The sequence below is a fragment of the Trachypithecus francoisi genome, unplaced genomic scaffold, assembly GCF_009764315.1.
Source record: "Trachypithecus francoisi isolate TF-2019V2 unplaced genomic scaffold, Tfra_2.0 Lachesis_group5, whole genome shotgun sequence".
NCBI lineage: Eukaryota > Metazoa > Chordata > Mammalia > Primates > Cercopithecidae > Trachypithecus > Trachypithecus francoisi.
The window spans coordinates 147,964,837-147,992,133 of NW_022681470.1; the positions used below are offsets into that span (position 1 = coordinate 147,964,837).

Here is a 27,297-nt window from a genome sequence, read left to right on the forward strand (position 1 = left end):
GTGCGGTGGCTCAAGCCTGTAATCCCAGCACTTTGGGAGGCCAAGACGGGCGGATCACGAGGTCAGAGATCGAGACCATCCTGGCTAACACGGTGAAACCTCGTCTCTACTAAAAATACAAAAAAAAAAAACTAGCCGAGCGAGGTGGCGGGCGCCTGTAGTCCCAGCTACTCGGAGGCTGAGGCAGGAGAATGGCATAAACCCGGAGGCAGAGCTTGCAGTGAGCTGAGATCCGGCCACTACACTCCAGTCCGGGCGACAGAGCGAGACTCCGCCTCAAAAAAAAAGAAAAAAAAAAAAAAGAATACAAAAAATTAGCCGGGCGTGGTGGTAGGCGCCTGTAGTCCCAGTTACTTGGGCGGCTGAGGCAGGAGAATCGCTTGAACGTGAGAAGCGGAGGTTGCAGTGAGCCAGGATCGCACCACGGCACTCCAGCCTGGGCAAAGAGCAAGACTCCGTCTCAAATAAATAAATAAATAAATAATTATAAAATTAATAAAACAACACACATCAAGTTTCTGGTGCTCAGAAGACTAGAAATGACTCAACTGGGAGGCTGGGCACGGTGGCTCACGCCTGTAATCCCAGCACTTTGGGAGGCTGAGGTGGGCAGATCACCTGAGGTCGGGAGTTTGAGACTAGCCTGACCAACATGGAGAAAGAGAAACCCTGACTCGACTAAAAATATCAAAGTTAGCCGGGCATGGTGGCGCATGCCTATAGTTCCAGCTACTCTGGAGGCTGAGGCAGGAGAATTGCTTGAACCCAGGAGGTGGAGGTTGTAGTGAGCCGAGATCACACCACTGCACTCCAGCCTGGGCAACAAGTGTGAAACTCCGTCAGAAAAGAAAAAAAAGAAAAGAAAAGAAAGAAAAGAGAGAGAGAGAGAGAGAGAAAGAAAGAAAGAAAGAAAGAAAGAAAGAAAGAAAGAAAGAAAGAAAGAATGACTCAACTAGGTGGCTTACACCTGTAATCCCAGCACTTTGGGAGGCTGAGGCAGGTGGATCACTTGAAGCTAGGAGTTCGATACCAGCCTGGCCAACATGGAAAAAACAGTTTCTACTAAAAATATAAAAATTAGCTGGGCATGGCGGTGCATGCCTGTAGTCCCAGCTACTTGGGAGGCTGAGGCAGGAGAATCACTTGAACCTGGAAGGTGGAGGTTGCAGTGAGCTGAGATTGTGCCACTGTACTCCAGTGTGGGAGACAGAGTGAGACTGTCTCTCTCTCTCTCTCACACACACACACAAGCTTGGGATTGTGCGTTCATGCTAGGAAATCTTCAGATGTCCCAAACATAACACATTCACCCTCCTTAATTGCTGTCGGAAGGTGATGGCTCCCTCATCCAGAAGAAGGATTTAGCAGTGGGGTTGGTGGAGGGGTAGGCAGGGCGAGGAGCAGCAACACCGGATGACACAGCCCCTGGGGTTGGCAACAGTGGGGGCCCAGCAGCGGGGGTAGGGGCTGCAGAGAGGGACTCCCATGGACAGGCTGTCCTCTGGAGGGAGGAGGCCAGGGACTGACAATCAGCTTCACTCCCCCTCCCCCACTCTTCCTCCCTCACTCTCCCAGCCCCCTGCCTCCTGGCCGGACCCTGCTGGGATGGAAGCTGAAGCCAGAGGGCTGAGGATCTGTCCCTGCAGCTCCCCCAGGCCTGGGTCCGGGCGTGGAGCTCAGTGGCAGGGGTGGAGAGGGAGCCTGGAGGGCCCAGCCCAGTGAAGCCATCGCAGTCACTCTCGTGAGTGGCGCCCACCCCGGGGAATCCCCACTAGGGGCAGCAGCCATGAGGGGGGCACGCGATGGGGGTGGCACACGGTGAGGGGGCATACGGCGGGGGGGCCCACGATGGGGGGCACACGATTCTCCCAGCTGCCTGCCAGATCCCCCGCCATGCCTGCAGTTCCATCTTCCTTTCCTCATTCCCTGGATCGCGCCTGTGACCCTGAAGGGGACGTGGCCACTCAGGGAGGAGCCACATCATGCTGGCTACACCGTGTCCACAGGCGGACACTCCCCGTCTTGTTTCTTTTTTTTTTTTTGAAAAGGAGTTTCACTCTTGTCGCCCAGGCTGGAGGGCAATGGTGCGCTCTCAGCTCACTGCAACCTCTGCCTCCTGGGTTCAAGCGATTCTCCTGCCCCAGCCTCCCACGGTGCTGGGATTACAGGCGCCCGCCACCCCTGCGAGAGTTTCTATTAGAACCTGAAGCCCGGGAGCCGGGGCGGGGCCCGTCCGTCAGGAGTCCGAGGGCGCCCTCTGGCGGCAGAGCGGAGGGCGGCGGGGTCGACCGCTGAAGGGAAGACAAGGTGGTGACTGGGGCCACAACTTGCAGAAAGAGGGGCGTGATGTTTAGGACACGCAGCAGAGGCTGGGGTCCCCATCTGTACCCTGCAGCATCTGTCACTCCTGAACATGTAAACGCACACAGGCATACACACATGCAAACACGCATCGGTTTGCTTGGGCTGCCTTGACAGGTACTACAGACCCGGCGGTGCAAACACCTGTTCATTCCAGCCCCAAGTCCCAGACGAAGGTGTTGGCGACGCTAGGTCCTTCTGAGCCCGAAGGGACTCTGTCCCAGGCCTCTCCTGGTTCCTGGTGGTGACCGGCGTTCTTGGCTTGCTAAAGCTTCACCACGGTGTTCTTCCTGTGTGTGTCTGTGTCTGTGTCCAAATTTCCTTTTTCTGAGACAGAGTCTTGCTCTGTCACGCAGGCTGAAGTGCAGTGGTACGATCTCGGCTCACTGCAACCTGCACCTCCCACTTCAAGCGATTCTCCCACCTCAGCTTCCCAAGTAGCTGGGATTACAGATGGGCGCCACCACGCCCGGTTAATTTTTTTGCATTTTTAGTAGGGACAGGGTTTCACCACATTGGCCAGGCTGGTCTTGAACTCCTGACATCAGGTGATCTGCCTGCCTCAGCCTCCCAAAGTGATGGGATTACAGGTGTGAGCCACCACACCCCACAAACCCCTATTTCTTTTTTGTCTCCAGATGGAGTCTTGCTCTGTCACCCAGGCTGGAGTGCAGTGGTGCAATCTCAGCTCACTGCAACTCAGCCTCCCAGGTTCAAGCGATACTCCTGCCCCAGCCTCCCGAGTAGCTAGGATTACAGGCGTGGGCCACCATGCCTGGCTAGTTTTTTGTGTTTTTAGTAGAGACAGAGTTTCACTATGATGGCCAGGCTGGTCTTGAACTCTGGACCTCAGATGATTTGCCCACCTTGGCCTCCCAACGTGCTGGGATTACAGGCGTGAGCCACCGCATCTGGCTGAAGGTTGCTTTTTACTTAGGGCCAGTGACACTGGCTTTCCATTTGTGCAAGCTTCCTTTTTTTTTTTTTTGTTGGGAGCAGGGACAGAGTCTTGCTCTGTTGCCAGGCTGGAGAGTAGTGGCATGATCTTGGCTCACTGCAACCTCCGCCTCCTGGGTTCAAGCGATTCTCCTGCCTCAGCCTCCTGAGTAGCTAGAACTACAGGCGCCCACCACCACGCCTGGCTAATTTTTGTATTTTTAGTTGAGGTGGGGTTTCACCGGGTTGGCCACGATGGCAGGGTCCTGGGCACATTCGGCTCGGAGCACCCGGGGGCCTGGGTGGAGGCAGTGCTGCAACGCTTCATCCCGCCAGAGGCCATGTGCTCAGGAGTCCTTCACGGAAGGAGACAGCCTGGGGGAACCACACGTGCTCCCGCCACAAATGCAGCAGGTCCCTGGATCTAAGCGCAGAAACACGTATTTATTTCCAGGATATTTTCACATAACAAAACCCCAGCACTGCTGCAAGCGGCCACAGACGGTGGGGAGGGTGGGGTGGGCCTGCCAGGGGAGACTGTCTGCATCAGTGCAGCTGAGGGGCCGAGGAAGGGGGTACCTCTTGGCAGGTGGGCCGGGGGGCAGGACCTGAAGACCCTGAAGCATGGGCGTGGGACCCACGGGTGCTCCATCCTGGCTGCCGTCCACCGAGACACCACGGCCGCCTCCGGGAACCCAGCGGCATTCCGCACCCGCGAGAGGACTGGCCCACATCCCGGGAAAGGCTCCAGGTAGCGGGCGTCCCACGGCAACAGCATTCTGGGGGTGAACGGGTGGTGAGGGGCAGCAGCCTGGGGTGTCCAAAGTCGTGGTCAGAAAGTGCAGGAAATGAAGAAAAAATTCCTTTTTGGCCCAACCGTTGTGAACGGTGCTGTGAAAATGTCTGGGGGAGGTGTTCTGGGGGGACTCGGGGGGTGGAGGGGACAATTGTAGCCGCTGCCGGACCCCTCCATAAGGCACAGATTTGACGGGTCCCCTCTCCTCATACAAGGCCACTCCAGGCTGGGTGCGGTGGCTCACACCTATGATCCCAGCACTTTGGGAGGCCAAGGCAGACGGATCACCTGAGGTCAGGAGTACAAGATCAGCCTGGCCAACATGGTGAAACCCCATCTTTACTAAAAATAAAAAAATTAGCTGGGAACGGTGGCAGACACCTGTAACCCTAGCTACTCGGGAGGCTGAGGCAAGAAAACTGCTTGAACATGGCAGGCAGAGGTTGTAGTGAGCCCAGATCACATGACTGTACTCCAGCCTGAGCAACAGAGCAAAATTCTGTCTCAAAAAGAAAAAACACACACACACACATACACACACAACACAAAAGGCTGCTCCCGCAGGGCTCCAGCTGCTGGAAACCGGCTCTCTGCCGTTTTGCTGGGGTTAGGGAGCGGCTGTGCTCCCGGCCTGGCGTGGGTCCTGAATGCGGGGGCATGGACAGAGGGCCTGCCAGGGATCCCTGGTTCGGGGGCAGGAGGGTGGCCCCAGGACACCCTGGACCAGGAGCTCCCCAGGTATGGGGAATGTGGGGAGGGGGCGAAGCTGGAACTGCACAGATCAGGGGATGGAGGGGACAGCGAGGACTTGGCGAGGCACCAAGCCCTCTATCACTGCAGAGGACCAGGAGCTGGTCCCGATGCCTCTTCTTAGTTCCGGCCAAGGGCATCTGCCCTGGTGATGGTGGGCAGCTGGTGTGAGATGGAGCTCCCCATCAGAGCTGCTCCGGCCTCGGCGCCAGCAGCTCTGGGAGGTCCGGAGGGCGGCCGACCTGCTGCCACCTGTCCCCCCGAGTCAGGCCTCGAGACCTGAAGACAAGGCCATACCGGCCGTGCAGTGGACGGCAGGTGACCACACATTTCCGGGAGCAAGAGGGTGTCCTGTGGACGGCAGAGGCCGAGGGCCACTGGGGGGTGCTTGCAAGGAACTCTGCTCTCGGATGAGATGAACGCGGGTTCTGTGGCCCTGGCAAGAGGGGTGTGGTCCATGGCCACCACCGGCTTCCACCATCCCAGCTGGAGGGATGGGGCCCCAGGTACTCCCAGCCCTCAGGACCAGGGGTAGCAGCAGGAATGAAGGAGAGGAGGTGGTGGACGGTAGCGGCAGGGCTGGCTCTAAGGCCACTGGCCACCGCCTGGGTAGCTTGGCACAGTGGGGTACTCGGGCAGGCTGTTGCCTGAGAAGTTGTTGTACTGGGCCTCCCTCGATGGCGGGTTCCGCCAAGTGCCCGCGCTCCACTCCGTCTGTGCCTTCTGGAAGCTGCCACCAGCCCCTCGGTAGATCCTGTGCACCTGCAATGACAGAGGACAGGGAGTCAGAGAACAGAAAATGAGCGTGGCGGCTGGGCATGGGGACTCACGCCTGTAATCCCAGCATTCTGGGAGGCTGAGGCAGACTGCCTGAGCTCTGGAGTTCGAGACCAGCCGAGTAACACGGTGAAACCCTGTCTCTGCACGCCACTGCACTCCAGCCTGGGGGACAGAGTGAGACACCGTCTCAAAAAAAAAAAAAAAATTATTGAGGTGTGATGTCGAGCGCCTGTAATCCCAGCTACTTGGGAGGCTGAGGCAGGAAAATCGCTTGAACCCATGAGGCAGAAGTTGCAGTGAACCGAGATTGTGCCAGCCTGGGCAACAGAGCGAGACTCCGTCACCAAAAATAAAAAAAAAAAACTGGACGCGGTGGCTCACGCCTGTAAACCCAGCACTTTGGGAGACCGAGGCGGGCAGATCACGAGGTCAGGAGCTCAAGACCACCCTGGCTGATCCGGTGAAACCCCGTCTCTACTAAAAATACAAAAAACTAGCCGGGCGAGGTGGCAGCGCCTGTAGTCCCAGCTACTCAGGAGGCTGAGGCAGAAGAATGGCGTAAAACCCGGGAGGCAGAGCTTACAGTGAGCTGAGATCGCACCACTACACTCCACCTGGGCGACAGAGTGAGACTCCATCTCAAAAAAAAAAAAAAAGACGTTTTGCTGTAACTGAACACTTGTGTTAGGAGCCTAGCGCAACACTTCTGCTATCTTCTGACGGAAAGCCAGGAACTTGCAAGGGGCCCCATCCTCACTGACAGGACAGCTCCGGCCTCAGCTCTTCCTGAAAACACTGCGGTTGACACACAACCCCTGCTTCCCTCTGGAGTCTGGAATCCCAGCCCGGGGGACCATGGGGAACCTGGGTGCTGGGTCCCTGGGAGTGTCCCTGGTGGCAGTGCCCCCAGCTGTCATCCCAACTCACTGCTGGGGATGAAGTGCGGCCTGCGTGACACCGCGGGGAGAGGGCCTGGCTCCCCGATGTTCACCCACCTGAGACAGTTGGGTGATAAGGTTCATGGAGAAAGGGTAAGGGTTCGATGTCCCAAAGCTGAGGACTCACCTTCATGATCGCGATGGCCATCAGGGCAGCCGACACGGAGAACATGATGGCTGGAAGCAGCATGACCACAGCAGCGCCCGGGCTTTCCTGGAAGAACCCGATTGCCGACAGCCAGCCGCTGCAAGGGACAAGAGAGTGTGTGGGTGCCTGCACACCTGCCAGATGAGGGCCCATGGTCCTCCCCATGTAAAGAGCTGTGGCCAATCAACAAGGAGTGCACAGCTCATACAAGAACCACTGAGTGACCAAGAAACATAAAGTGACACTGAGGCACCAACTTCGACACATGAACACGACCTTATCCCTCCACCACTGCAACAGTGAGCCGAGCATGCAGGGGATGGAGACCAGTACTTCCCCATTAGTTTCCCTCAGTGAGTCTGGTGGGTACCAGCCAAGGAAAGACTCAAAAGCTCACTCCCCATGCCCCATAGAGCCTGCTACTAAGAATCCAGCCTATGGCAACTGTGTCTAATGACGGGAACTGCTGAAACCTACATCCGCGTGTCCGGGAGCAACGCGGATGGGAAATCTGCCACCACCACCCGGTGGGGCATTGAGGGGCCATTAAAAACAATAGGGAGGGAGGCCGAGACGGGCGGATCATGAGGTCAGGAGATCGAGACCATCCTGGCTAACACGGTGAAACCCTGTCTCTACTAAAAAATACAAAAAACTAGCTGGGTGAGGTGGCGGGCGCCTGTAGTCCCAGCTACTCAGGAGGCTGAGGCAGGAGAATGGCGTAAACCCGGGAGGCGGAGCTTGCAGTGAGCTGAGATCCGGCCACTGCACTCCAGCCTGGGCAACAGAGTGAGACTTCGTCTCAAAAAAAAAAAAAAAAAAACAATAGAGAGGGTCGGGCACAGTGGCTCACACCTGTAATCCCAGCACTTTGGGAGGCCGAGGCAGGTGGATCACAAGGTCAGGAGATCAGTATCATCCTAACACAGTGAAACCCCGTCTCTACGAAAAATACAAAAAATTAGCTGGGTGTGGTAGTGAGTGCCTGTAGTCCCAGCTACTTGGGAGGCTGAGGCAGGAGAATGGCGTGAACCTGGGAGGCGGAGCTTGCAGTGAGCCACGATCGCACCACTGCACTCCAGCCTGGGTGACAGAGTGAGACTCCATCTCAAAAAAAAAAAAAAAAAAAAAACAGGGAGGCCGGGCGCAGGGGCTCACGCCTGTCATCCCAGCACTTTGGGAGGCCAAGGCGGGTGGATCACTTGAGGCCAGGAACTGGAGACCAGCCTGACCAACATGGTGAAACCCCGTCTCTACTAAAAATACAAAAATTAGCCAGGCATGAGGGCACACGCCTGTAATCTCAGCTGCTCAGGAGGCTGAGGCAAGAGGCTACAGTGAGCCAAGATCATGCCACTGCACTCCAAAGCCTGGGGGACAGAGCAAGACTGTCTCAAAAAAAAAAAAAAAAAAAACCCGAGGGAAAGCACTGCTTAGATCCGCCACCAGCGGGACACTGGGAAGGCCAGCACGCTCTGGGTCCCTCTGTGCAGGACCAGCCTCTGGGCATTGCACCTGTCTTTGAGACCCAGGAGGCAGAAAACACAGTCATTTTCAGATTTTTGTCTAAACAGGTGATAAAACCACAGTGTTTAAAATTCAGAGAACTTGGCCGGGCGCGGTGGCTCAAGCCTGTAATCCCAGCACTTTGGGAGGCCGAGACGGGCGGATCATGAGGTCAGGAGATCGAGACCATCCTGGCTAACACAGTGAAATCCCGTCTCTACTAAAAAAATACAAAAAACTAGCCGGGCATGGTGGCGGGCACCTGTAGTCCCAGCTACTCGGGAGGCTGAGGCAGGAGAATGGCGTAAACCCGGGAGGCAGAGCTTGCAGTGAGCCGAGATCCGGCCACTGCACTCCAGCCCGGGCGGCAGAGCAAGACTCCGTCTCAAAAAAAATAAAAATAGCTCAAGCCTGTAATCCCAGCACTTTGGGAGGCCGAGATGGGCGGATCACGAGGTCAGGAGATCGAGACCATCCTGGCTAACACGGTGAAACCCCATCTCTACTAAAAAAATACAAAAAACTAGCCAGGCGAGGTGGCGGGTGCCTGTAGTCCCAGCTACTCGGGAGGCTGAGGCAGGAGAATGGCGTAAACCCAGGAGGTGGAGCTTGCAGTGAGCTGAGATCTGGCCACTGCACTCCAGCCTGGGCGACAGAGCAAGACTCTGTCTCAAAAAATAAAAATAAAAATAAAATAAAATTCAGGGAACTTAAAGGCAGGCACGACGTACAGTCTCTCTCCTGCTGACTCCCCTCCCAGGCGCACAGGCAGCCCACAGGACCCACACATCAGGATGTGTTCAGGGAGCTTATGCACACACATGCATATGGCGTGACATGCACGCACACGCAGTACCCCCTGCTGCCACCCTGCGAGGTGCTGGCCTGTCCTGTGTCCACCTGCTTGGAGCCTCCGCAGCATCACAGGCTTCATGGCCGCTGGGTCATTCATTCCTTTCTCTTTTTCTTTTTTTTGGAGAGATGGGTTCTCCCTATGTTGCCCAGGCTGGTCTGAACTCCTGGCCTCAAGCAGTGATTCTCCTGCCTTGGCCTCCGAAGTGCTGGGATTATAGGCGTCTGGCCACCGTGCCTGGCCTCTTTTATTTTTTTAAAAAGTAAACCTCTGTTTGGATATAATTTTAGATTTATGAAAAGCGGCAAAGTCATTCGAGGACTCTCGCCACCCTCGCCAGCTACCCACTGGCCGGCGTTTCACATCCCTGGCTGCAAGTGTCAGGACTAGGGAGGTGCCCGGCACACCGTGAGCCGGGCTGCACGCTCCGCTCAGAGGCTGCGGTGCCCGCTGATGTCCAATTGCTGGCGGGCTCCACTGGGGCCCCTGCTGCACCGTGTCCTCAGTGCATGGCTCCTGCCGCATGGCCACCCTCACTGTCCACACAGCTAGGCCCCGCTGGGGGTCATTTCTCTGGGGTTTCCAGTCCTCTGCAACCACAGATGCTGCTGTGGCTCACAGCCTCAGGCGTGCGTCACCCCCGGGGAGGTGGCGCTGGCAGGGGGAGCAGGGGTGTCTCCTCTCGCCCCACAGGAGCACACTGACCACAGGGCCTCGTTAAGCCAACAGCGGACATGAAGTCGCCACGTGCTGTGATTTGACTTCTCTCATTACGAGGGGGGCCGGGCTCGCCTCTAGGGACCACTGGGTTTCTTGCTTGAGAGTGTTCACCTTCTGTCCAACTCGGGCAGGGACCACATGCTCCAGCTTCTCCCATGACCTGCGGGAGAAGACGCTAGACTCTGATGAGCAGAGCCAAGTTGCTGCTGCAGCACTGCACGAGGGCTGAGGGGCCAGGGAGGTCTCTGAGGGTCATATGTGGGCACTCACCGCATGCCAGGATCTCAGGACCACCCAACATGGGCACAGGCCTGTCCACCCAGCTTAGCCTGGGAGAGCTGGGGAGGCACCGTGGAGGCGGCTCGCAGGAGGCACCGGAGCCCAGGGAAGTGCCAGTGGGAGCGGAGCCAGCAGCTGTGGGCTCAGGAGGACTCAGAGGATGACGAGCAGCGCCTTGACCTGTGGCCATGGCCTCTGCAGGAGGGGGACGCACCCCACAGGCTGGCAGAGCTGGGAGCCCCAGGGACACCCTCACTAGGACTCTAACTCAGATCCCTGGGGCAATGTCACTTGGGCTCTCGGGGTGGCGGGGACAGACCAGCCTCAGTGGCACATCCAAGGGGTGCACCCACCACTGATCCCGGCCACCCTGGAGGGCCTGGCGCCGGGCGCAGGTGCAGGAGGGGAGAGGCCCACAGATCGAGGGGTCCTAAAGGGAGAGGAGTCACCATTCTGGGAAACCCGGGACCTTATGTGGGTTCTGATTTGAGCCCTGGCATGAGACCACCACGGTCTCGTGAGGCAGGCACCCCTGAATAGGAGCTTGCTAACAGGCGTCCAAGAAACCAAAGGCACCCACGGCTCTGTAAGCAGCATCACCCGTGGGGAGTTCCTGCCGTGCCAAGGACAAGGGAGACACGTCGGGGACGTGGGTGAGAACAGTCACTCTCTGCAACTGTGAATTCCAAATGATTCCAAAATAAAAAGCCTATTTAAAAAGCCACAAATCTGGCCGGGTGCGGGGGCTCACGCCTGTAATCCCAGCACTTTGGGAGGCCGAGGCAGGTGGATCATGAGGTCAGGAGGTTCAGACCAGCCTGGCCAACATGGTGAAACTCCGTCTCTACTAAAAATACAAAAATCAGCTGGGCATGGTGGCGGGCGCCTGTAGTCCCAGCTACTCGGGAGGCTGAGGCAGGAGAATTGCTTGAAGCTGGGAGGCGGAGCTTGCAGCGAGCAGAGATCATGTCACTGCACTCCAGCCTAGGTGAGAGAGAGAGACTCCATCTCAAATAATAATAATAATAACAATAATAATAAAAGGCCAGGTGCAGTGGCTCACACCTGTAATCCTAGCATTTTGGGAGGCCGAGGAGGGCGGATTGCCTGATCTCAGGAGTCCGATACCAGCCTGGACAACACGGTGAAACTCCATGTTTCTACTACTAAAATACAAAAGAAATTAGCCAGGCGTGTTGGCAGGCGCCTGTAATCCCAACTACTCAGGAGGCTGAGGCAGGAGAATCTAGGAGGTGGAGCCTGCAGTCAGCAGAGATCACACCACTGTACTCCAGCCTGGGTGACAGAGCAAGACTCCGTCTCAAAAAAACAAAGGAGAAAAAAAGAAAACAAAAAAAAAGCCAGAAATTTAAGACACAAACATCAATGCTTCTGAGAGCCTGGCAGCCTTAGAGAGTGATTGTGAGCTTCTCCGGAGTGGGAACAGCACCGGTGTGTGTGTTTTTACAGATGTCCAGGTCTTCCTCCTGCAGCCATCCGTGCAAAAACATCAGCAGCCAGGAACTGGCTCCCAGACCCCAGATCGGGGGCGTGATCAACACTCGGGAGACAAGCCTGGCTGGGTGCTGGCGAGGACGTGGGTGCTACCCGGGCGAGCTCGGACCCCTCCCTAAAAGAGCGTGTACAATCCCGAACCATGGCTGGGTGCTGGCGAGGACGTGGGCGCTGCCCGGGCGAGCTCGGACCCCTCCGTAGGAGAGCGAGTACAATCCCGAACCAGCACGCTCCCGTGGCCTCCTGGCTTCCCAGCAGGCCCACACCCCGGCAGCTGACAGCTGAGCCACGTCACATCCGCCACGCCCGTCAGAGAGAGGCTTACCACACGCCCCAGCCGGAGAAGCCAATCGCCTGGATGACGGTCAGGACAAACTGGGCTCCGAAGATGAAGAAAAATGCCATGAAATTAAAGGAGCTGTCAGCTCTAGGGAGGGACAGAAAACATGACGGTTACCACAGCCCTGGCTTCTCCCAGACGCGCCTAGAGAGGAACGGGTCAGTCAGAGATGGCGAGAATGGAGGCTCTATTTTATTCCTTCTTTTTTTTTTTTTTTGAGACGCAGTCTCGCTCTGTCGCCCAGGCTGGAGTGCAATGGCCCAATCTCAGCTCACTGCAAGCTCCGCCTCCCAGGTTTACGCCATTCTCCTGCCTCAGCCTCCCGAGTAGCTGGGACTACAGGCGCCCGCCACCATGCCCGGCTAGTTTTTTGTATTTTTTAGTAGAGACAGGGTTTCACTGTGTTAGCCGGGATGGTCTCGATCTCCTGACCTCGTGATCCGCCCGTCTCGGCCTCCCAAAGTGCTGGGATTACAGACTTTAGCCACCGCGCCTGGCCTGTATTCTTTAGTAAAGATGGCGTTTCACCGTGTTAGCCAGGATGGTCTCGATCTCCTGACCTCGTGATCCGCCCGTCTCGGCCTCCCAAAGTGCTGGGATTACAGGCTTGAGCCACCACGCCCGGCCTTTTTTTTTTTTTGAGATAGAGTCTCGCTCTGTCACCCAGGCTGGAGTGCAGTGGTGCGATCTTGGCTCACCGCAACCTTTGCCTCTCGGGTTCAAGCGATTCTCCTGCCTCAGCCTCCTGAGTAGCTGGGATTACAGGTGCCCACCACCACGTCCCGCTATTTTTATATTTGTAGTAGAGACGGGGTTTCACCATGTTGGCCAGGCTGGTCTTGAACTCCTGACCTCAGGTGATCCGCCTGCCTCGGCCTCCCAAAGTGCTGAGAGTACAGGCGGGAGCCACCGCACCCAGACAAAATTACTGAAAGCAAAACAAAACAGACAGTAGTTGGCTTCGGCTTGTGGGCCACAGTTTGCCACCCGTGGATGTGAACTGTCTGTCACACTGGGCAGAGAAAGGGACAGCTCCTCACAGCTGGACTGGAACTGGGGTGCAGAGTGGGCCCCGGTTCCCTTCGGGTGCAGGCAGCCCCGGCAGCTCTGCTCACCGGAAGGCCTTGTAGGCCGGCCGGAACCAGCACACGTAGCCGCAGGGCGTGAACAGGAGTAGCCACACGAAGGCCAGGCCGAAGTTGGTCCCTGAGCCTCCGCCGATCCACCAGGCCAGGCAGGCGATGAGGTTGACGCCGAGGGTGGCGCAGTAAACTGCGAAGAGAGGGAGGACAGATGAGCAGGCACGGGGGGGTGTGGCCGTCGGAAAGCATGCTGCCCAGCAATGGGGCACCCACTGTCCACTTCCCCAGCCTGATGACCCCACGTCGAGGATGAACTGTGCAAGCCAGGACACTGGGGCCTGGGGCCTGGACACCCGCCTCGTTCACCGCTGGTGAACCACTGGGCCTAGGACGGCTGGGGTGGAAGTGGGTCCCAGACCGGCTGCGCCTGCCCGAATGCTCCCTCCCTCCGGCAGCCCCGCCTCTCGCCTCCCACCCTGGGGCGCACCAGGCACACTCACACATCCACAGCCGGTAGATTCTCTTCACCAGGACCTGGTGCTCCACCGGGATCTCGTCAGAGAAGTTCTGGTAGAAGCAGGGCTTCAGGGGGATGAACTTGGGCAGCGGCGGGAAGTTGTTCTCCTTTCCTGTAGGGACAGAGAACCCACGGACAGAACCAGACTTTGTCTCCTGAAGGAGGCCCCACCTCATCCCTTCCACCCACAGCTGTGTTGCCTCTGATGGCAGAAGGGACTCTGCAGTTGGGATTGACGGCAGGACCCTGAGGCAGGAGAGGGTCTGGATGATCCAGGGCCCCGTGTCCTCACGGCAGCCTCACGAGAGGAGGCGGGAGGGTGGGAGTCAGAAAGGGACGGGAAGAGGCTGCCCTGAGGCTGTGAAGGGGGAGAAAGGGGCCCTAAGCGGAGGGATGCGGGCGCCTCTGGATGCTGGGAAAGGCGGGAACCAGCTTCTTGCCTGGAATCCCCAGGAGGGCCCAGCTCTGCCTATAGCTTGATTTTAGCATTTCTGGTCTCCAGAACTGTCAGATAACAGATTTCAACGTTTTAAGAAACTAAGTTTATGAATTTTTTTTTTTTTTTTGAGACGAAGTCTCGCTCTGTCTCCCAGGCTGGAGGGCAGTGGTGCGATCTCGGCTCACTTCAGCCTCTGCCTCCCAGGCTCAAGTGATTCTCCTGCCTCAGCCTCCCAAGTAGCTGGGATTACAGGCGCCCATCACCATGCCTGGCTAATTTTTGGATTTTTCTTTTTAGTAGAGACGGGGTTTCGCCATGTTGGCCAGGCTGGTTTTGAACTCCTGACCTCAAATCATCCGCCCACCTCTGCCTCCCAAAGTGCTGGGATAACAGGTGTGAGCCACTGCGCCCCGCCGAAATTTTTTAATTTATGTGTCACCCTTTATGCAGAGCCATGCTAATCTTTGTAGCCCTCCTCCACGTTGAGTGTGGGTGCGGCCACAGCAGGCTGCATTTAGCATCATTCCCTCCAGCAGGCAGGGGACCCCAACATGCAGGCTCAGAGTCCGCACACTGTAGGGAGGTTGTGGCCTGGGGATGCTTCCGTTCCCTGTGGCTGCTGTGAGAAAGCACCACCACCTGGCAGGCTTAAAACAACATGGCCGGGCGCGGTGGCTCAAGCCTGTAATCCCAGCACTTTGGGAGGCCGAGACGGGCGGATCACGAGGTCAGGAGATCGAGACCATCCTGGCGAACACAGTGAAACCCCGTCTCTACTAAAAATACAAAAAAACTAGCCGGGCGAGGTGGCGGGCGCCTGTAGTCCCAGCTACTCGGGAGGCTGAGGCAGGAGAATGGCGTAAACCCGGCAGGCGGAGCTTGCAGTGAGCTGAGATCCGGCCACTGCACTCCAGTCCGGGCGACAGAGCGAGACTCCGCCTCAAAAAAAAAAAAAAAAAAAAAAAAACAGAAACTGCCGGGCGTAGTGACTCAAGCCTGTAATCTCAGCACTTTAGGAGGCCGACACAGGCAGATCATGAGGTCAGGAGATCGAGACCATCCTGGCTAACCGGTGAAACCCTGTCTCTACTAAAAAATACAAAAAACTACCCGGGCGAGGTGGCGGGCGCCTGTAGTCCCAGCTACTCGGGAGGCTGAGGCAGGAGAATGGCGGGAACCCAGGAGGCGGAGCTTGCAGTGAACTGAGATCCGGCCACTGCACTCCAGCCTAGGCAACAGAGCGAGACTCCGTCTCAAAAAAAAAAAAAAGCACAGAAACTGCTCAGGCATGGGGGCTCCCACCTGTGACCTCAGCAAGTCTGGAGGCTGAGATAGGAGGGTCGCTGGAACCTAGGAGTTGCAGATCAGCCTGGGCAACCTAGTGAGACTCCAACTCTACAAAATATACAAAAATTAGCCACGCATGGTGGTGCGTGCCTGTGGTCCCAGCTTCTCGGGAGGCTGAGGCGGGAGGATCGCTTGAACCCGGGAGGTTAAAGCTGCAGTGAGCTATGGTCACAGCACTGCACTCCAGTCTGGGAGACAGACCCAGACTCTGACTCAAAACAAAACAAAGAACACAACGGATATTTATCTGCTAATAGTCCTGGAGGCCAGAAATCTGAGATCAAGGTGTCTTAGGACCACACTCCCTCTGTCGGGTCCAGGGAAGGGGCCTTCCTTCCTCTCCCAAGCAGCTTCTGGGGGTTCCTGGCACCCTTGGCTCATGGCCGCATAGCTCCGGCCTCTGCCTCCATCTCCACAACACCTCCTCCTGTCTCCTCATCTCTTTTTTTTTTCTTTTGAGATCGAGTCTCACTCTGTCACCCAGGCTGGAGTGCAGTGGCGTGATCTCGGCTCACCACAAGCTCCGCCTCCCGGGTTCAGGCGATTCTCCTGCCTCAGCCTCCCACGTAGCTGGCACTACAGGTGCCCACCACCACGCCCGGCTAGTTTTTGTATTTTCAGTAGAGGCAGGATTTCACTATGTTGTCCAGGCTGGTCTCAAACTCCTGAACTCATGATCCACCCACCCTGGCCTCCCAAAGTGCTGGGATTACAGGCGTGAGCCACCGCTCCCGGCCCATCTCTTCTTATAAACACGGCAGGCATTGGGCTGAGGGCTCGCCCTGCTCCAGTACCTCATCTTAACTCCATCGCCTCTGCAAAGGCCGTATTCCCAAATGAGGTCCCACTCACGTTCCAGGGGTTGGGATGGGAACACAGCCCTTGGGGGACTCAGCGTGGCACTGGGAGACCCCCAGGAGCTTCTGCTCAGCCAGCACTACCTAAGGAAGTGTCCCTGGGTGCCTGTGAGGGCCAGATGATGAGCCAGATGGCAAGAGGTCCCATCCTCAGGGGCTTGCGCCCCACTGGGGAAGGCTGCCAGTAAACGAGTGGGTGACGGACCCCGGGGCACGCGGGAACATGCCAGCTGCTGTAAGGAAAGAATGGCTGCAACAGCAGGGGCACCCGGCTGGGCTGGGCTTCGGGTCAGTGAGGCGTCGGAGCAGATACACAGGCGGCTCTGCTGCCCTTTGCCCCTAGCAGAGGCGTGACTCTGGCTGTGCTGGGCTGTGGGACCCGAGGAGTCAGAGGCCACGCGGGCCAAGAGGACACTGTGTGCCAATGGCCAGGACCAAGGGCTCCTGTGGGAAATGCCGGCATCTCCCTCCCGCCCACGCTGCTGGGGGCTCCCAGGCAGGCAGGACTCACCTGACATCTCGGTTTCACCGACTGGCGCAGGCTGAAGCCTGCAGCCGCCTGGAAGGAAGACAGCGACAGTCAGGGAACCCCAAGATACCCTGGGCAGAAGGCTAACCACCCACCCACTGTGGCTGAAAAGCCCTTCATCGTGCCCTCTACTCCGGGCACAGCAGTGGGCTGAGCGGGAACCACAGGCCTGACTTGTCCCAATGTGTTAACCCACAGGTCCCCACCCCTCAGCTCCAGGGCACACCACCTATGCTGGCAAAAGGGGCAGAGCTGGCTGCAGCCCCTCCCACCCACTGCCCCAGCCAGGATGCCCCTCCCATGCTGTCCTAGGCCCTGGCGTCCCCCAATTCCCGGCTTCAGCCCACAAGGGGTGGGCGCCGCAAGGTGAGCGCTGCACAGCCTAGGACCCCATCACATCCACGTGGTACCCTGGCCCTTCTGAAAAGGGACTCCATGAGCTCACGCACCAGAGAAGCCCCACCCGGCCTGCCAGCCCCCCACGAGTGAGTAGATCTAGCTGCTTCCATGATCCTGGCGGCGGACCTGCCATCGGGAGGTGGGCCAGCCCAGCGGGGGCATGCCTGGTGCCCATCGGGCATCACACCCCAGCAGGGTCTGAACCATCCCAGCTCCTGGCAAGGGAGCAGGCCTGAGGAGGCGGGCGTGGGGCCAGGAGCTGCCTCCCGCCCCCAGTCCAGGTGAAGCAGTTCCCAGGAACTGAGCCCTCCACACACAACCCATTCAGGGACATGCCATCGTGGGGTAAGGTACCCCGGATTCTTGGGAAAGGACATCTTCCTCTCCGCCCACCTCCCACCTCTCACTCCCTCCTCCCCGACTTCCTGCCCCTCAGGGGAAGGAGCTGAGCACCTGAGCACGAAGGAGGCCCAACCGCTGCCTCCACCACTCAACTGGGCACGCCTCTGCGGCTCCCACCTACTCACGCCACGCTGTGGCTCTAGCCACATCAGGGACCCTCCAGCCCACCTCGGTCCCATCCCCAGGCACGGACTCCCCCACTGCAGGGCTGGTGGGCTCCTGGCCAGCAGCAGTGTTCTGTCCGCTGCATGAGCTCTCCAGGCAGAGCCCCCACCTGCCATATCCCCTCCCCCACGGGCTGGGGGCTCAGGGCAGGCTTGTCTGAGGGCCGAGCTACACCCACGTGGTCAGGCAATGAACACTTGTCCGGCGGACCCACAGGTCCTGCTCCAAGTTCTGCAAAAACGGCTCCAGTCTTTACTGTGCTACGACCGACGGGCATCTGACGGTCATCAGCCCTTTGGGTTCCCCTGTTGCCACTTGTGAAGGACAGTAAATGCCAGGGTCCCTCCTTCAAGTTGGTGGCCCGTAGGCTATGCCTGGTGTCCACGCACCTGGGCCAGGCACGCCTGGAACCACTGGCACTCCAGAAGCGGGTAAGGAGGCAGCAGCTGGGGGTCTTGCTCTACCAGCCCAGGCCTCTGACCACACGCGGCTCAGCAGGTCCCTTCCTGTTGAGCCACCAGGCCCTGTGCAGACCCCACCCCACCCGGGACCCTGACCACCAAGGCACCCCACCTGCCAGCAGACACGCATTTGGTTTTAAGCTGTTTATTTCCCCATCAGAGCTTCTTCCTGGCCCGCGAGACGGGGGAACACAAAAGCTGCGAGCGCATCTGCAGAAGAGCCCCGCAAGCACAGGGGTGGCCCCAATGACTAAGTCCAGGAAGCTCGCTCCGCACGGAAGGCAGCACCCGTGATTCCCGCTGGAGGCGGTGTGTGTCCTTCAAATCCAGACAGGCTTCTGCGAGAGAAATCGAGGACCGGAAGTCCAGGAGGGGCGCCCCCCGGCCAGGAGTGGGATGGGTCCGGAGGCAGGAGGGCGGCGCCTACGTGTCGGGGTCCAGCCAGCGGCACTCCTCCTCCAGCACCCCGCGGAACACCTGGAAGCGGTGGTTGAGGTCGGGCCGTGCGTGGATGCGGAAGCGGGTGCCCAGGGCGCCGTCAGGCGAGGGCGCGCCGTAGAAGACGCGCAGGATGCGTGAGTGCACCAGGGCCATGGCGCACATGGCGCAGGGCTCGCGGGTGACGTAGAGGTCGTAGCCGGTGCACACGTAGGGGAGACCATCCTCGTCTGCGTCCAGTTTACGCACGGCGCCTGCACGGACGGCTTGTGGGGCGGCGGCCGGGGCGAAGGAGCAGGCGGGAAACGGCCTGAAGTCGTAGGTGCCGCGGCCCTGGCCACGCGCCACGAGGTCCACGCACACCATGACAGCGTGCAGGAGGGGGTTGTCTGCGCTGCTGCAGTCGTGGCCGGTGGCCAGCACGCGGTCCGAGGCCGGGTCCACCACCACGGCCCCCACGGCCCGCAGGCCCCGCGCTGCCGCCCGTCGGGCCGCCCGCACCGCCCGCTCCATGTGGCTTTGCATGGCGGCACGCTCCTGCGTGGAGAAGAGCCTCCCAGCCAGGGCGCTGGTCACCTGCTTGTCCTCGTGGAAGGACGTGGGCCAGTGGGCCCGGGCCTCCTCGAACTGGCCCCTGGTCAGAGGCGGCCGGGCGGGCACAGGCACCAGGAAGGGCTGCCCCAGGCCGCGGGGATCCACAGCCGGCCGTGGCAGGAGCTCAGCCAGCGAGCGCGGGCCCGAGGCTGGCCCGGCCAGGCACAGCAACATCTCCAGGGCGTGGGGGCTGCCGGCATCGCGGCTGGGCCGCACCCGCTTGAGGTGAGGCTGGGCGGGGAGCGGGTGCAGGGCCGATACCTCCTTCAGGAGGCGTGAGGTCTGGCGCTTGTCCAGGATGGGCGCGGCGTAGGCCAGCACCAGCTCCACGTCCCCTGACTGCTTCTCGGACAGGACAGGCAGGGCCTGCCACGGCGCCGCCTCAGGCTCTGGGCTCCCGGCCTCCAAGCACTTGGGCTGCTCCACGAGGCCCGGGGCGGGCTCCATCCTCAGCGATGTCGACTGTGGGAGACAGAGACGGGAGCAGAGGATCATCCGGCCGCTGCGGGCGGCTGGGGAGTCCGTCCCAGGAGGCCGTGGCTCCATGAGGCAGGGCGTGCTGCCGCCAAAGCTGAGGCTAGTCTGAGGGCTCCGGCCCAGGTCACCGCATCAGGGCTACACTCCCTCATGTCCTGCTAACCCCTGGTTTGCAGAGTTGAAACAGCCACTGGTTTTTAAAAACGAAGATGCAATTAACCTACCAGAAGACAGGTTTTTTTTTTTTTTTTTTTTTTTGAGACAGAGTCTCCCTGTAGCCCAGGCAGGAGTGCAGTGGCGCAATCTCAACTCACTGCAACCTCCACCTCCCAGGTTCAAGCGATTCTCATGCTTCAGCCTCCCCAGTAGCTGGGATTACACACCACCACGCCCGACTGATTTTTTTGTATTTTTAGTAGAAATGGGATTTCACCACGTTGTTCAGGCTGGTTTCGAACTCCTAACCTCACGTGATCCACCCACTTTGGCCTCTCAAAGTGGTGGGATTACAGGTATGAGTCACTACTCCCGGCCAAGACAGGTCATTTTCAAAAGTGTAATTCGTGGCTAGGTGCCAGCGGCTCACGCCTGTAATCCCAGCATTATGGGAGGCCGAGGTGGGAGGATCACTTGAGCCCAGGAGTTTAAGACCAGCCTAGGCAACATAACAACACCCCATTTCTACTAAATATCAAAAAATTAGCTGGGTGTGGTGGCACACACCGGTGGTTTCAGCTACTTGAGAAGCTGAAACAGGAGGATCACTTGAGCCTGGAAATTCAAGTGAGCTACAATCGTGCCACTGTACTCTAGCCTAGGTGACAGAGCAAGACACTGTCTCAAAAAAAAAAAAAAAAAAAAAAAACCCAGGCATGGTGGCTCATGCCTGTAATCCCAGCACTTTGGGAGGCCGAGGCAGGCGGATCACGAGGTCAGGAGATCGAGACCATCCTGGCTAACATGGTGAAACCTCGTCTCTACTGAAAATACAAAGAATTGGCCAGGTGTGGTGGCGCGCGTCTGTAATCCCAGCTACTCGGGAGGCTGAGACAGGAGAATTGCTTGAACCTGGGAAGCGGAGGTTGCAGTATGCTGAGATCATGCCACTGCACTCCAGCCTGGTGACAGAGTAAGACTCTCTCTCTCAAAAAAAAAAAAAAAAAAAACCCTCAAAAACCAAAAACAATCAAGTGTCCTACTTAGTGGCTCTTAGTATGCTTGGAGTTGTGCAACCATCACCACTATAAAATTCCAGAACGTTCCATGACCCCCAAGAGACAACTTGTCTCACCACCCCACAACACACACAGCAATCCAGGCAACCACTGATGTGATCTCTGCATCTCCAGAAGCCACGGCCTGGAAGCACAAGCCGTGGATAGGCAGTGCCTGGCTTCCAGACAGCCGTGGAGAGGCAGTGCCTGGCTTCCAGACAGAAGGGCCATGTGGCCAGGAACTGAGCAGGACCCTTGGTCCCCCGGCTGCAAAGTACTGAATTCCGCCGACACCTGCGTGAGTTGGAAGCAGATGCCACCCCTGTTGACCCTCCAGATGACAACACAGCCCTGGGCAACATCTGGGTTCCAGCCCGGTGAGACCCCACACAGAGGACCTAGCCACGTCACATTCAGGCCCCGACCCACAGAACCAGGAGCTGGCGGGTGTTGTATTAAGCCCACAGATGCACGGAGTCTGCTATGCAGTGACAGAAAGCAAGCATGCCAAGTATGGGGACACGGGGCCACCTCCCGGAACGGCACACAGCCTGGCACTGACACAGAACACCCACCTCCGGGTGGTTTCTGTAAACACTAGCCCCCTAGTTGTCCAAGGGCTAGGAAAAGAAAGACCTCAGAGGACAGGCCACGAAACATAAGCCCTGGAACACAGCCCCTCGCCTGGCGGGCCCGGCTTCCCATCCCCTCACCACATTCCTGCAGCCACGGTGGGCCCTGGCTGTTGGGTGGAGCAGGCAGCCACCAGGGTGTCCTTGCCTACTCAGTCACAGAGGAGGCCCTCGCCGGAGTGGGGTTGCAGGAAGAGCTTGGATCACCCCTGGGGCTCCTGCTAACATCCCTGACTGCCAGGCAGCATGCCAAGGTGGCTCTTGGGTGAGAACCTCCCGGCCTGACATCACCAGCACCGCTACCATCCCTGCTGCTGGCACAGTTGAGGACAGGAGGTGGTAGGGCCACTCCATTGGAGAGGAAGGGCTGGCGGGGCTCCCGGCTCTCGGGATTGCCCCATGAGAGGGGAGCCTGCCCTAGGCGGGCAGACAGCACAGCAGAGAGGCAGGCGTGGGGACAGCCAGCCTGCAGAGACTGCTCACAGGGCCCTGGGGGACAGCGCTTCTGGCTCCCACATCTCTGGCATCCACCCCCACCTGAACACCCCCACACCACTGTCTCAGCTGGCCAGCCCTCCCCGACCTGCATCTACCCCCACAGACTCGCACCACAGGCCTGAGGCTGGATTACAGGCATGAGCCACCACGCCCAACCCACATTATTTTTTGAGACAAAGAGTCTCACTGTGTTGCCCAGGCTGGAGTGCAGTGGCATGATCTCAGCTCACTGCAGCCTCCACTTCCCAGGTTCAAGCAATCCTCCTGCCTCAGCCCCCCAGTAGCCAGGAATACAGCCCCAATAGCCAGGAATACAGGCACGCACCACTGCACCAGCTAATTTTTTGTATTTTTGGTAGAGGCGGGGTTCTACCATGTTGGTCAGGCTGGTCTCCAACTCCTGACCTCAGGTGATCGACCCGCCTCGGCCTCCAAAAGTGCTGGGATTACAGACGTGAGCCACCCAGCCCGGCCCACATTTTTTAAAAGTATAAATTAGTTGGGCATGGTGGTGTGCACACGTAGTCCCAGCTACGCAGGAGGCCAAGGCGAGAGGATCACTTAAGCACAGGAGTTTGAGACCAACCTGGGTAACATGCAGAGACCCCGTTCCTTTTTTCAGATCAATAAATAATAACAAAATCCTAAAAACCTTACACCTGTGTGCTCACAGGTATTTCTAGCAGACAGTATTGCCTCAGATGGTGCTGGGACTAAGCCACAGATGATCTTAAAACAACTCTGGGCCGGGCGCGGTGGCTCAAGCCTGTAATCCCAGCACTTTGGGAGGCCGAGACGGGCGGATCACGAGGTCAGGAGATCAAGACCATCCTGGCTAACACGGTGAAACCCCGTCTCTACTAAAAATACAAAAAAAACTAGCCGGGCGAGGTGGCGGGCGCCTGTAGTCCCAGCTACTCGGGAGGCTGAGGCAGGAGAATGGCGTAAACCCGGGAGGCGGAGCTTGCAGTGAGCTGAGATCCGGCCACTGCACTCCAGCCCAGGCTAGAGCGAGACTCCGTCTCAAAAAAAAAAAAAAAAAAAAAAAAAAAAAAAAAAAAACAACTCTGGATGATCCTGACCACTATCGCCCGCCAGACTGACTACACATCCCTGCTGGTGTGGACCGCTCCTCCCGCAGGCAGGGATGTGTCTCTGCATAATTTTGCAGCCGCGCAGCTGTGCATTGCCTGAGATGCATTGCCCGGTTCACGCCTCAGCCTCCGGGGCGCCCCACAGTGGGGGGACCAGCAGCCAGTGGAACTCCGGGCCAGTGGACTTGGAGGGCACACTGAAGTGGCCCCAGCGCTGCCTGAAGCTCAGGCGTTCAATGAAGCACAGAACCGGAAGCGCAGTGGGAGCCGGGAGCAGGAAGCGCAGAGGCAGAGCTAGGTGCTGCCGCTGCTCAAGGCCCTGTGCCAGGTGGGGCCCATAGCAGGTGGGGCCCGTAGCAGTCCACTCGCTGGGCCCTCCCAAAACGCATACCACGCGCGACCAGGACCGCGAGGCCCGGCTGGGCCACAAACACTCCACTGTCTCCAGGGTAAAAGACAAACACAGCCTCGCTTGTCCCTCCAAGAGTACAACCTCTTGTCTGAAGAAAAACAAACGACGCAGAGAGAAGGCAGCTGCGGGGACACTGCAGGCTGGGCCCGCCACACCCTTGGAGGGCAGGTCAAAATCCTGGGACACTGCAGGCTGGGCCCTCTGCGCCGGTGGAGGGCACGTCAAAATCCCAGAACAGGCACTGTTCAGGCTGATGGACTGTCCCAGGCCAGGGCGGCCTCAACTGCCAGAGCAGCTCCTGCCCACCTGCTGTGGTCCAGGGGGGATGACTCACTCCAGCAGGCAGTGCAGCGACTGCCCCCCCAACAGCGGGGGGGCCACCTGATCCTCCCCCTACCACACACACCCAGAAGGCAGGCGACGACTGGGACCCCCAGGAGGGCAGGTCACCACCTCCTGGCTGCGAGGGCTCAGGCACCAGTCCTGATTCCTCCACGCCTCGGCTTCCACCCCTGTGAAACGGGAGTTCCTGCTCTGCTTTTTTTTTTTTAAGGCAGGGCTGTCAGGCGCGTAAGAGAAAGTGGGGGGATGGAGGGGCCTGACCATCTCCAGTAGAATCCAGGAGGGGTCCTCGGGGGCAGTGACCCACGGCCCAGCCTGGAAGGCTGGGGAAGTAGGGGAGAGAACACGGAACAGAGGAACAGCTAATGCTCAGTGCCAGGGCACACCAATAGTCTGCGTGGGGGCTTTTTTTTTTTTTTTTGAGACAGAGTCTCACTCTGTCCCCCAGGCTGGAGGGCAGTGGCGTGATCTTGGCTCACCACAACCTCCGCCTCCCTGGGTCAAGCAATTCTCCTGCCTCAGCCTCTCAAGCAGCTGGGACAACAAGTGTGCACCACTATGCCCGGCTAATTTTTTATATTTTTAGTAGAGGTGGGATTTCACCATATTGGCCAGGGTGGTCTCGAACTCCTGACCTTGTGATCTACCTGCCTAGGCCTCCCAAAGTGCTGGGATTTCAGGCGTGAACTACCATGCCCAGCCTGGGGCTTGTTTCTTTACACATATATATTTTGTTGCTTTTTTTTTTTTTTTTTGAGACGGAGTCTTGCTCTGTCGCCCAGGCTGGAGTGCAGTGGTGCGATTCCAGCTCACTGCAAGCTCCGCCTCCTGAGTTCACACCATTCTGCTGCCTCAGCCTCCTTTGGGAGTAGCCAGAACCACAAGAGCCCACCACCATGCCCAGCTTTTTTTTTATTTTTAGTAGAGACAGGGTTTCAACCTGTTGGCCAGGATGGTCTTGATCTCCTGACCTCGTGATCCGCACGCCTCGGCCTCCCAAAGTGCTGGGATTACAGGCATGAGCCACCAGGGCCGGTGCTATACATATATATTTATTTATTTTGAGACAAGATCTCACTCTGTTGCCCGGGCTGGAATGCAGTAGTGCCATCATAGTTCACTGCAGCCTCAACCTCCTGGGCTCAAGCAATCCTCCTAACTTAACCTCCCGAGTAGCTGAGACCATAGACATGTGTCCCCATGCCTGGGTAATTAAAAAAAAAATTTTTGCTTTTTTTCCCCTGGCTGGCAGCGCGGAGGCCGCACGATGCCTGGAGTTACGGTAAAAGACGTGAACCAGCAGGAGTTCGTCAGAGCTCTGGCAGCCTTCCTCAAAAAGTCTGGGAAGCTGAAAGTCCCCGAATGGGTGGACACCGTCAAGCTAGCCAAGCACAAAGAGCTTGCTCCCTACGATGAGAACTGGTTCTACACACGAGCTGCTTCCACAGCACGGCACCTGTACCTCCGGGGTGGCGCTGGGGTTGGCTCCATGACCAAGATCTATGGGGGACGTCAGAGAAACGGCGTCATGCCCAGCCACTTCAGCCGAGGCTCCAAGAGTGTGGCCCGCCGGGTCCTCCAAGCCCTGGAGGGGCTGAAAATGGTGGAAAAGGACCAAGATGGGGGCCGCAAACTGACACCTCAGGGACAGAGAGATCTGGACAGAATCGCCGGACAGGTGGCAGCTGCCAACAAGAAGCATTAGAACAAACCATGCTGGGTTAATTTAAAAAAAAATTTTTTTTTTGTTTTTGTTTTTTTTGGAGAGTGAGTCTTGCTAGGTTGCTCAGGCTGGAGTACAATAGTGCCATCTTGGCTCACTGCAACCTCCACCTCCCAGTTTCAAGCGATTCTCCTGCCTCGGCCTCCTGAGTAGCTGGTTTCACAGGCGTACGCCACCATGCCCGGCTAATTTCTGTATTTTTGGCAGAGATGGAGTTTCACCCTGTTGATCAGGCTGGTCTCGAACTCCGGACCTAAGGTGATCCACCTGCCTTGGCCTCCTAAAGTGCTGGGGTCACAGGGTGAGGCACTGCGCCCAGACATCCTCGTTTCCAAGGAGTCGATCCTCTGTTTCTGGCCATCCTACAAGGAGGCCTTCTTTGCAAGACAGCGGGGAACCTCGGCCCTCGGAGTAGGGTGTGGAAGATAACTGGGGGCGTGTGATGGAAAAACCCGAAAAACTCGTATTCTAGGTAACTACGAGGAACGATGGTCAATTCTGGGGATGTACAAAGGACTAGGGGAATCTTCACGTAAAGGCAAACCAGAGCTGGCAAGGAAGGACGCGAAAGCTCCGGAAACCTGCGAGTGCGCGGCCCGAAGGCAGGGGACTGGCGGACTTGACCCGGCGAAAGGCCACCGGAACCAGCTGGAGCGTACGGTGTCTCCCGCCCGGGCCACAGGGGCACGCACGCGCAGAAAAGCGCTGGGCCCGGGGAAGCGCACTCTTGAGGCTCCCCCCTCGGCCAGCGCCGAGCGCACGCGCATTCGCACCACCTCCCCACGGCGCCCACCGGCCCGCCCGACACGCGCCCGAGGTTGGCCCGGGCTCCCCGTTTTCTCCCCACGAACGGCCGGCGCCCCTCACCGCCGAGACCCCCCATGTTCGCCCCTACTTCCCTTCTGGGGAAGCCTGAGCCTAGAGAACCCGAGACCTCGGCGCCGCGCGCTTACCTGAGAGATCCGGGAGCGAGCGCAGCGCTTCGCCAAGTCTTAGCAACCGGCCCGGCGCGCCCCGCCCCGCCCCGCCTCGCTTCGTCTCCGCCTGGCGCCGCGGAGCAAGACGGGAGCGTAGTTCCAGGGGCGGGGTCAGCGCGAGGCAAAGGCGGAGCAAGGACTACAATTCCCAGCAGGAACTGCGCGCCGCCGCCCCGCCCCGCCCCCTGCCGTCACTGCCCTCACATGACCGTGGGGGGGCGAGGCGGGGCCGCTGTGCTGGGCGAGCGCTGAGTTTAAGGGTTCGAATCCCATTAAGCGGCCGGGGAAAACTCAGAACCTGGGGGATCTTTGGAAAGTTAGCAGAGTGGGGAGGACGAGGCAGAGGGAGGGACATGACACCCTTCCCCTGAGACCGGGATGGGGCCAGGTTCCAGTTCTGCCTGTTACTGCACTCTGACCTGGGCCGTGCTCAGGTTTGAGTTTTCTCATCAGTACTGTAGGTGAAGAAGACCTCTTGCATCTCCTGGGCCAAACAAGCACACTTTTTTTTTTTTTTTGAGACGGAGTCTCGCTCTGTCACCCAGGCTGGAATGCAGTTCTAGGCTCACTGCAACCTCTACCTCCCGGGTTCAAGTGATTTCTGGCTAGTTTTTGTATTTTTAGTAGAGAAGGGCTTTCACCAAAACATGCACATTTTATGACCAATTTGTTACTCCTTCCAGTTGGACAGGTTTAACCAAGCGGTTCTCAACGGGAGGGAATTTGTCATCCCCTCCCCAAACAACTTGACAGTGCCTGGGTGTAACCAGCTCACG

The 27,297-nt window shown here is 58.2% G+C and overlaps 3 protein-coding genes across 4 annotated transcripts; 1 reads left to right on the forward strand and 2 right to left on the reverse strand.

The window, feature by feature from the left end:
• Positions 1-3,720: 3,720 nt before the first annotated feature.
• On the reverse strand, positions 3,721-26,592 carry SCAMP4 (secretory carrier membrane protein 4). The gene is made up of 7 exons (XM_033196996.1): positions 26,498-26,592; positions 16,676-16,723; positions 13,505-13,633; positions 13,038-13,194; positions 11,908-12,009; positions 6,689-6,806; positions 3,721-5,605 (listed from the first exon to the last, which is right to left on the reverse strand). The coding sequence occupies exons 2-7, from the start codon at positions 16,680-16,682 to the stop codon at positions 5,429-5,431; spliced, it is 690 nt and encodes a 229-aa protein (XP_033052887.1). The 5' UTR covers positions 16,683-16,723; positions 26,498-26,592; the 3' UTR covers positions 3,721-5,428.
• On the reverse strand, positions 18,250-26,590 carry ADAT3 (adenosine deaminase tRNA specific 3). Of its 2 annotated transcripts, none has more exons than XM_033196993.1 (2): positions 26,498-26,590; positions 18,250-19,614 (listed from the first exon to the last, which is right to left on the reverse strand). In XM_033196993.1, exon 2 carries the CDS (start codon positions 19,597-19,599, stop codon positions 18,544-18,546), a length of 1,056 nt encoding a protein of 351 aa, XP_033052884.1. In that variant the 5' UTR covers positions 19,600-19,614; positions 26,498-26,590; the 3' UTR covers positions 18,250-18,543. The 2 variants fall into 2 exon arrangements, with proteins under 2 accessions (XP_033052884.1, XP_033052883.1); XM_033196992.1 differs by having other exon boundaries at positions 18,250-19,794; positions 26,498-26,578.
• On the forward strand, positions 25,037-25,559 carry LOC117075007 (40S ribosomal protein S19). The gene has a single exon (XM_033196997.1). It carries the CDS (start codon positions 25,089-25,091, stop codon positions 25,524-25,526), a length of 438 nt encoding a protein of 145 aa, XP_033052888.1. The 5' UTR covers positions 25,037-25,088; the 3' UTR covers positions 25,527-25,559.
• Positions 26,593-27,297: the final 705 nt, after the last annotated feature.

Bases quoted from the DNA above. Each gene is read 5' to 3' on its own strand.
- SCAMP4 (XM_033196996.1), bottom strand. The intron at 12,010-13,037 runs GTGAGCAGAGCT...GTCCCTCCCTAG, and splicing joins CCGGCCTACAAGGCCTTCCG to AGCTGACAGCTCCTTTAATT. The intron at 5,606-6,688 runs GTGAGTCCTCAG...CTGTCATTGCAG, and splicing joins TGGCCATCGCGATCATGAAG to GTGCACAGGATCTACCGAGG.
- ADAT3 (XM_033196992.1), bottom strand. From the start codon at position 19,698: ATGGAGCCACGGCCTCCTGGGACGGACTCCCCAGCCGCCCGCAGCGGC.
- LOC117075007 (XM_033196997.1), top strand. From the start codon at position 25,089: ATGCCTGGAGTTACGGTAAAAGACGTGAACCAGCAGGAGTTCGTCAGA.